Here is a 10,759-nt window from a genome sequence, read left to right on the forward strand (position 1 = left end):
AAACAAAATTTCATATAAAATGAGTTTTATTCTCTAAGAGGTCGCTTGTTAATCTATTTGGTTCAGTATACAGACACTGTTCACAATGATAGATACGTGTTCACTGTTTCTATTCTCGGGACTCCTTGTATTATATGGAGTCAATACAAGAGCAGTTCAAAACATTACTTTAGACGGAAGTAAATTGGTAACATTTGACATGTGGGATGCTTTGAAGCGAAATATGACGGAATTAGTAACAGAACTTATCGAACGTAAGTAATGTTATCTCAAATTCTACCCTTTTTCTTGTGGATATAGTATAGTGTTGATCGTCCATTCATTAGATATAGGAAGATGTGGTATGAGTGCCAATGAGACAATACGGAGCTTTGACTCACACCGAAAGTAAACCATTATAGGTCAATGTACGGCCTTCAACACGGAGCCTTGGCTCGCACCGAACAGCAAGCTATTAAGGGTATATATGATCTCTCTCTCATCAAATTAAAATCGAAACTTGCATTTTTTTTATAAATCCACACTACAAAAAGATGTGTTCTAACTTATACCGGTTTTGTTGTAGATACTTCACATCTTATCAGGTGTTGCGGCTGTTGCCCCCCCCCCCCCCATAAAAAACATAAACCAGAACAATCTTGGTACCATTATTATTGTAAAGGCTTGATTGATTGATCGATGGATTGGTGTTTAACGACACTATAAGCACTTTTGTGCTATTTTGTGCCTGTTTGGTTTTTTTTGTGGAGGAAGCCGGAGGGAACAACCGACCTTTGGTAGAAAAACTGACAACCCTAGTCAATTAAGTTTGGAGTCGAGCGCCCCTGACACATGCGAGATTCGATATGCTCACAACTTCAGTGTTGATAAGCTAGTGATACGGAAGTCGATAGTTCGACCACTTGACCACTCGACCACCGAGGCCCCCTGTTGTAAACGATCCCCTTTTGGAATATTGTAATATAACACCAGAAGTTCTGAAACCTCACGCCTATAATTGTTTTTTGTTGTTATTTATCTTTAGACGTATATTTATTTTACTCAATGTTCTGCTTTTTTTTGTGGTACATGCGTTACCCGCTTAACGAATGTGTTAACAGTTTTAGAATGTGTTTATTATGTTAATAAAATACCGAGATTCGAATAAAAGAAAATATTCTTAAATGCATTAAAGGACCAGAAAGATTATTTAAAGGCAACATTGACTACACGTTTTTTTTTGCATAGTGAAACTTGACATAAAATACCTTTGACTGTCGATCGTTGTATTATTCACATAATTACACTATTGAACTATTTAAGGGAGATGTAGGCATTCGTCAATAAGGCAGGTACTGCATGGGTAACAAAACCATACCAGAATTATAATATATTTGTCAAAAAAGATCAAGTGGTTATATTATATATATATATATCTGTAACAATAACATCTTCATGCCTTATATATCATGTACTGTAGTACGCCGCTAGATTAAAACTGACGTGGAAAGGTAACATATGGCCACCGAAAGCTCTTTTTTTGAGAGCCCAGGTGGTCGTGTGGTCTAGCGGGACGGCTACAGTGCAGGCGATTTGGTGTCACGATATCACAGTAGCATGGGTTCGAATCCCGGCGAGGGAAGAACCAAAAATTTGCGAAAGCAAATTTACAGATCTAACATTGTTGGTTTGATGTTTAGACGAGTTGTATATATATATATATATATATATATGTGTATGTGACCTCCTATTTCTACCTAATCTCTAACATTTTCATCGTCAACTTTTCCTCGTTTTATTTTGTAGACATTTTCCTTTTAAGCTTACACACGACAAGACACTGTATCATTCAGTGCACATGCGTTACATGTTTGAAAACTTAGCTTTAGTTGGTTATGCAGTGGCGGATCCAAAAAATTTCAAAAATGGGGGCCCAATGACTGCCTAAGAGGGGGTCTGCTCTAGTCATGATTCAGTTATTCCCTATTTAATCAACCAAATTTTTCCCACAAAAGGGGGGGGGGTATATTATGTAAGTTTTTTTTTATTGATTCCGATTACTGATCCGAAATCGTACAACCGATATCAATCATTTTTAATTAGATTCGATCATGCACCGTTGTTGAATGAATGAATTAACGAATTAGTTTATTAACAAAAAGCATATATATGCTATGGCAATCAAAATATATATTACAAATATCACACAATGATAAACTACAGAAAGCAACACACATGATACGTTAAGTAATAATATGACATCTCATTTTACATGGTGCCTTTAGATAATTTCAGACTTTTATTGGCAGCTTTTAACAATTGATCTAGTTTATGAATATTTGGCCAAGAACAGAATCTGATGTTCAGTAGTTGTCGTTTGTTGATGTGGTCCATAAGTGTTTCTCGTTTGCGGTTTCTCGTTTTTTATATAGATTAGACCGTTGGTTTTCCCGTTTTAATGGTTTTACAATAGTAATTTGTAGGGCCCTTTATAGCTTGCTGTTCGGTGTGATCCAAGGCTCCGTGTAGTAGACCGTACTTTGACTTATAATGGTTTACTTTTAAGTGACTTGGATGGAGAGTTGTATCGTTGGCACCCATACCACATCTTCTTATATCTATATAAGAAAACGGTTGATTTTTTTCATTTTTCATTTCTTCACTGCTTTTATGCATTATATTCTGTTAATTGGTTCATTTAATTTGATATTATCGAAATAACTAATATAAAAGAACCTTTGTGAGCACGCTCATATATATCACATTGTCACTGGGCAAACAAATCTCACCAGATTCCTCAGTTCAAAGACTCATAAATCCAACAAAAGTCAACTGATACAATTTTCGTTTGGATTTTCACATCTACATATTATGTCCTTATTATCTACAAAGTTTCATGAAATTCTGTTTTGTGGTTTCAGAGAAGTTGCGATGACTAACTGTTGCAGAAGTATATTTAGGCCAATATTCTAAGTTTAAAGGGGCATAACGCCTAGAAAAAAATGAATCATCATTTCCTATCGATATGTAAATCTACATAGTATGTCCTAACTATTTACAAAGTTTCGTGATATTCTGTTATGTGGTTTCAGAGGAGTTGCGATGACAAACTGTTGCAGTAGTATATTTAGGCCAATATTCTTAGTTCAACGAAGCACAACTCTAGAAAAATAGAATAATAATTTCCTGTCGATATGCATCTTAATTATCTACAAAGTGAAATTCTGGTGTTTGATTTCAGAGGCGTTGCAATGACAAGAACAGGACTGACTGGCAGACTGACGGACAGACTGACAGACAGGTCGACTGCATGACGGACGGACTGACGGACAGACGGGTTAAAACATTATACCCTACGCAGGTATAATTAATGATAAAGTACATTTTTCAAAGTTTTATACCGTGTATTTTTGGTTTGAGATAAGCGGTCAACGGCGGGATTGGAAAGTCCAATATCCAAAAAATCATCCAGTTAATGCACTCCTATAAAAATAAAAGAAGTTAATTTACTCGAAGGAAAAATTACCATTAATGTTACAAGCTTATATCTTAACTGGTTACTGGAAAGTACAACTTTATTATACAAAAAAAAGGGGGGGTATTGAATCGGCTACACCTATCCATGAAGAGTCGAAACGCAAACAAAACTCTTGTCAATTCAAAAAAAAAAATTAATTTGGAGAAAATAATATGAATTTCGTTCTGACACGCTCTTCAAGTTTACAGCGGTGCGTGATGGTGTCCGTTTAGATTTTGAACAAAAAAAATTAATGATACAGGTCGGTTGTAAGTTGTATATCCGCAACACTTGTTATGTTATCCATAGATTGTTGTGATTCCAATTCCTGTTTCGAATCAATTTAGTTCTGTAAGTTCTGAAATCCTTGCGTGCATTTATTATTGCGATATTTGAAGAATGGACAAAAATGCCAGATTAATTATTGCGATTTCATGAAAATCTGCTGACAGATATATGTAAATGATATCAGAATGCTGACAGATAAATGTAAATGATATCAGAATGCTGACAGATATATGTAAATGATATCAGAATGCTGACAGATATATGTAAATGATATCAGAATGCTGACAGATATATGTAAATGATATCAGAATGCTGACAGATATATGTAAATGATATCAGAATGCTGACAGATATATGTAAATGATATCAGAATGCGAGTTCTTATTATTGCGACACTCATCTAGTCGCATAAATCGCATTAATAAAAACCTCGCAATAATTTCTGAATTTACACAAGTTATTCCTATGTCGATATGCAGTCGTTTTTTCACATGTAATATTATTGGTTTAACTCTGATTATATCTGTTTTTGTTTCAGATTCTAAGGTTGACATGCAGCGGGTTTTTTTCTATGCAAATATGCCTGCAGCTGTAGTAGATTACAACAAAAACTCAATTGTGAAATTCAGTAACGTTTTATACAATGAAGGAGATATTTTTAACCATGGAGACGGTGTTTTTGTTTCGCCTGTTACTGGCGTTTACTTATTTTCCTGGACAATTCTTACCTTCAATGGGAAAGCCGTTAATACCGAATTACGAGTAGACAATGTCCTTAAGGAAACACTCCATGCAATTGTCGGTAGTGCTGTTGGACATGTATCGGTCAGCAGAACTGTTATTTGTAAAGTAACTAAGAAGGAACACGTGTGGATACAGACTGGTGATTCTTACGCAGGAAACGTTTTTGACTACGATGCAGGAGATGCGAGTTCATTCATGGGTGTTCTCATATACGAGATTTAAATCCACGAATCGAAAGATACGTTTGAATCACTTTCTTTTCTTATATCTTGTACTTAAGGGTATAATCGTGTTTTTATAGACTGACATGATTAATGTTCCTTTAAAACCGTATATAAATTATTGTTTTATTATTTTATTTTATATTGAACATTTAAACTCTATATTAAATAAAAGACACTGCTACTTTCATTGTTTGGTACAGATTGGCTGTCACTTGGCACAACAGCTCAACATAGAACCTTATGGGTAATAACCAGAGAATAAAATTGAGAATGAAAATGGGGAATGTGCCAAAGAGACAACAACCCGACCATAGCAAAAAACAACAGCAGAAGGTCACCAACAGGTCTTCAATGTAGCGAGAAATTCCCGCACCCGGAAACTCTTTTTGTCAGAAAACACTTGTCAAACATCCAAACATTACACTATTAATTTTGGGGCCCTTTATAGCTTGTTGTTCGGTGTGAGCCAAGGCTCCGTGTTGAAGGCCGTACTTTAACCTATAATGGTTTAATTTTTAAATTGTTATTTGGATGGAGAGTTGTCTCATTGGCACTCACACCACATCTTCCTATATCTATCCACACTAATCTGTGTCCACACTTGTTTATTTATAAATTTATATAGTAAATGTAATCTTTCGACAAGAATTGAAAACATAGATGTGAAGTATACATCAATGAAAAAAAAATGAGTAAAATAACAATAAGGAAAAGGTCTTACCGCATGTCTATGATCAATATTTCAGAGGGAATTTGCTCCCCACCCACCTCGGAGTGCCAGCTTGTGCGATGCTTGTGTACGATGCTCTCCATTTGAAAGCACCAGGGATACAAGAAAAGTGCAGTAATCTTGAAAAACATCGATCGCCACTAAAATATTCTTTGAAGTTACACATGTCGATGCGGTCAATGAAACCGGGCTGAAGTACGTTCATTATTCATAGTTCATTATTCATTATTCAATAATGAATAATGAAATAGTTCATTATTCACTATTCAATATTGAAAAATGAATAATGAATAATGAAATGGTTTATGTTTCATTATTCAAATTGAAGCGGTGAATAGTGAAAAAAATATAAAAAAATTTGACCGTGACACTATAGCTATATTTTGATTCGCAATGACCATAGGAGGGTTCACGGACGACCTCAATGCCACAATATGCATAAAAATAAGGAAATATAAAAAAGAAGATGTGGTATTATTGTCAATGAGACAAACATCCACAAAAGACCAAAATGACACAGACATCAACAACTATAGTTCACCGTGCAGCCTACATCAATGAGCAAATCCCATACCGCATAGTCAGCTATAAAAGGCCCCAATAAGACAAAGTAAAACAATTTAAACAAGACAACTAACGGCCAATTACATAATTTATAATTACGGGCGAGGTTTTTCAACAAATATTTGTCATACATTGCCCATCAAAAGACCAATACATTCGAAACAACAAATAATAGACAATACATATAAAACTAAACAACAAATGATAGACAGCACGGGGCACATCGAAATATATGTAAGAAAACCTAGCAGTTTAAAATAGTATGAAAGGGCAATATACAAAACAGATGACCAGACCAGTATTTTGAAGAAATTAAGAAATATTAAATAGCCAAAATGAAATTTTGACGGTGTATTAGTATGAGAAATTCTCATATGAACGAGCACACCATAACTGTAAATATTATAAGAGCACACACTTCAAGCACGGGGAAACATTTTACTCACTTGAACCATGTTGTTGAAACTGGCGAAGATACCGAAACGAAATACAGGGACCGACGACTGGTCCCCTGTCTATAAAACACAAACTCACTGGCAGAACTAACTCACAGACTGGTAGAGCGAATACAAACAATGACTTTCAGTACGGATTTTTAGTTTCACTTTAAATGAACGGATAGTGTCAGTTCAAAAGGCTGCTTCAGACTGAAGACTTAACTTCAGTCGACAAATTTTAAAGATAGGTAATGTTTACAGGTTGTCAAAGAATTAAGATTTCATAATTATAAAGTTGACAAATTCTACAAACATACAATTAGCACTTCAGAAGTAACAATAGATGATGAGCGAAAAACGGATTAATGACATAGTAATCATACTTGTACTGAACAAGAACTGATAAACGGATATCGAACAGAATTAGAATCATTTCCATTACAGCGTGGACAAGACCATTTCTTAACGCGCTTAGGTTATCAATTTACTGGGTCAGATTATGTGAATGTTCGTCTGTAAGATCCACTTGTCATATCGTACGTGTTATAGACATTTAAACTATTGGGTCACCAAAGGTTTTAAACGCCTAAATTAAATAATACGAATAACAAGCGGAGGACTAAACCTTGTGTGTTGATTTAAATGTTGAATACTTAAACTTTCCTGTTTTATTTTCGTGCATCTGCATGCACTTTACACATTTATTCTATTTAAATCCCCATTGGAAGGCCTCTGACAGACTGAGTGAGGATAAAATCACTGATATCGATAGCCGATGACAAACAAGTTATAGGTAAATGATTCAGTATTGTTACAAACATAAGTATTGCGGTTGTCTACGCTGTTATGAATTTGATTCTATCTATGGACGCTATAATATTAACGGATTAAAAAAAAGAAATGAAATAGCAGCATAAATTAACATAATCCCTTGTAGAGTTTTTTCAAACAATTTTAGATTAAAAAGTAACACATGCATAAGATTTAAGAATGCAAATCAAAACACATTTTCGGTTAAATTTAGAATGAAATTGTCTGAAAAGATCAAACAAAAACTGTAAAACATTTTACAAATAAGTGCAAATGTCCAAAATAAGAAACGAATCATTTGGTTCGACTTTTCCCACGATCACATCAGGACCAAGAAACTGACTACTGAGATTATGATACCACCGTGGGCAAACAGTCCATCAGTACCAAGACACTGACTACTGAGATTATGATACCCGTGGGCAAACAGTCCATCAGCACCAAGACACTGACTACCGAGATTATGATACCACCGTGGGCAAACAGTCCATCAGCACCAAGATACTGACTACTTAGATTATGATACCCGTGGGCAAACAGTCCATCAGTATCAAGACACTGACTACTGAGATTATGATACCCGTGGGCAAACAGTCCATCAGGACCAAGACACTGACTACTGAGATTATGATAACCCCGTGGGCAAACAGTCCATCAGCACCAAGACGCTGACTACTGAGATTATGATACCCGTGGGCAAACAGTCCATCAGGACAAAGACACTGACTACTGAGATTATGATACCCCTGTGGGCAAACAGTCCATCAGCACCAAGACACTGACTATACTGAGATTATGATACCACTGTAGGCAAACAGTCCATCAAGACCAATACACTGACTACTGAGATTATGATAAACCCGTGGGCAAACAGTCCATCAGGACCAAGACGCTGACTACTGAGATTATGATACCCGTGGGCAAACAGTCCATCAGCACCAAGACACTGACTACTGAGATTATGATACCCGTGGGCAAACAGCCCATCAGGACCAAGACACTGACTACTGAGATTATGATACCCGTGGGCAAACAGTCCATCAGGACCAAGACATTGACTACTGAGATTATGATACCCCTGTGGGCAAACAGTCCATCAGCACCAAGACGCTGACAACTGAGATTATGATACCCATGTGGGCAAACAGTCCATCAGGACCAAGACACTGACTACTGAGATTATGATACCCGTGGGCAAACAGTCCATCAGCACCAAGACACTGACTACTGAGATTATGGTACCCGTGGGCAAACAGTCCATCAGTACCAAGACACTGACTACTGAGATTATGATACCCGTGGGCAAACAGTCCATCAGGACCAAGACACTGACTACTGAGATTATGATACCCGTGGGCAAACAGTCCATCAGCACCAAGACACTGACTACCGAGATTATGATACCCGTGGGCAAACAGTCCATCAGGACCAAGACACTGACTACTGAGATTATGATACCACCGTGGGCAAACAGTCCATCAGGACCAAGACACTGACTACTGAGATTATGATACCCGTGGGCAAACAGCCTATCAGGACCAAGACACTGACTACTGAGATTATGATACCCGTGGGCAAACAGTCCATCAGGACCAAGACACTGACTACTGAGATTATGATACCCCTGTGGGCAAACAGTCCATCAGCACCAAGACGCTGACAACTGAGATTATGATACCCATGTGGGCAAACAGTCCATCAGTACCAAGTCACTGACTACTGAGATTATGATACCCGTGGGCAAACAGTCCATCAGCACCAAGACACTGACTACTGAGATTATGGTACCCGTGGGCAAACAGTCCATCAGTACCAAGACACTGACTGCTGAGATTATGATACCCGTGGGCAAACAGTCCAACAGGACCAAGACACTGACTACTGAGATTATGATACCCGTGGGCAAACAGTCCATCAGCACCAAGACACTGACTACCGAGATTATGATACCCGTGGGCAAACAGTCCATCAGGACCAAGACACTGACTACTGAGATTATGATACCACCGTGGGCAAACAGTCCATCAGAATCAAGACACTGACTACCGAGATTATGATACCCGTGGGCAAACAGTCCATCAGCACCAAGACACTGACTACCGAGATTATGATACCCGTGGGCAAACAGTCCATCAGTACCAAGACACTGACTACTGAGATTATGATACCACCGTGGGCAAACAGTCCATCAGCACCAAGACACTGACTACCGAGATTATGATACCCGTGGGCAAACAGTCCATCAGCACCAAGACACTGACTACTGAGATTATGATACCCGTGGGCAAACAGTCCATCAGAATCAAGACACTGACTACTGAGATTATGATACCCGTGGGCAAACAGTCCATCAGTACCAAGACACTGACTATACTGAGATTATTATTCCTGTGGGCAAACAGTCCATCAGAACCAAGACATTGACTACTGAGATTATTATTCCCGTGGGCAAACAGTCCATCAGAATCAAGACACTGCCTACTGAGATTATGATACCCGTGGGCAAACAGTCCATCAGTACCAAGACACTGACTACTGAGATTATTATTCCTGTGGGCAAACAGTCCATCAGAACCAAGACATTGACTACTGAGATTATTATTCCCGTGGGCAAACAGTCCATCAGTATCAAGACACTGACTACCGAGATTATGATACCCGTGGGCAAACAGTCAATAAGGACCAAGACACTGACTACTGAGATTATGATACAACCGTGGGCAAACAGTCCATCAGCACCAAGACACTGACTACCGAGATTATGATACCCGTGGGCAAACAGTCCATCAGTACCAAGACACTGACTACTGAGATTATGATAACCGTGGGCAAACAGTCCATCAGCACCAAGACACTGACTACCGAGATTATGATACCACCGTGGGCAAACAGTCCATCAGCACCAAGACACTGACTACCGAGATTATGATAACACCGTGGGCAAACAGTCCATCAGCACCAAGACACTGACTACTGAGATTATGATACCACCGTGGGCAAACAGTCTATCAGTATCAAGACACTGACTACTGAGATTATGATACCACCGTGGGCAAACAGTCCATCAGCACCAAGACACTGACTACTGAGATTATGATACCACCGTGGGCAAACAGTCCATCAGTACCAAGACACTGACTACTGAGATTATGATACCCGTGGGCAAACAGTCCATCAGAACCAAGACACTGACTACTGAGATTATGATACCCGACGGCAAACAGTCAATCAGAACCAAGACACTGACTACCGAGATTATGATACCCCTGTGGGCAAACAGTCCATCAGAACCAAGACACTGACTACCGAGATTATGATACCCGTGGGCAAAGTCCATCAGTACCAAGACACTGACTACCGAGATTATGATACCCGTGGGCAAACAGTCCATCAGTACCAAGACACTGACTACCGAGATTATGATAAAACCGTGGGCAAACAGTCCATCAGAATCAAGACACTGACT

The 10,759-nt window shown here is 38.2% G+C and overlaps 1 protein-coding gene across 1 annotated transcript; it reads left to right on the forward strand.

The window, feature by feature from the left end:
- LOC134681594 (complement C1q tumor necrosis factor-related protein 2-like) lies at positions 1-4,868 on the forward strand. Its single transcript, XM_063541242.1, has 2 exons — positions 1-254; positions 4,323-4,868. The coding sequence occupies exons 1-2, from the start codon at positions 86-88 to the stop codon at positions 4,748-4,750; spliced, it is 597 nt and encodes a 198-aa protein (XP_063397312.1). The 5' UTR covers positions 1-85; the 3' UTR covers positions 4,751-4,868.
- The last annotated feature ends 5,891 nt before the right edge of the window (positions 4,869-10,759 follow it).

Source organism: Mytilus trossulus, chromosome 8 (genome assembly GCF_036588685.1).
Source record: "Mytilus trossulus isolate FHL-02 chromosome 8, PNRI_Mtr1.1.1.hap1, whole genome shotgun sequence".
NCBI lineage: Eukaryota > Metazoa > Mollusca > Bivalvia > Mytilida > Mytilidae > Mytilus > Mytilus trossulus.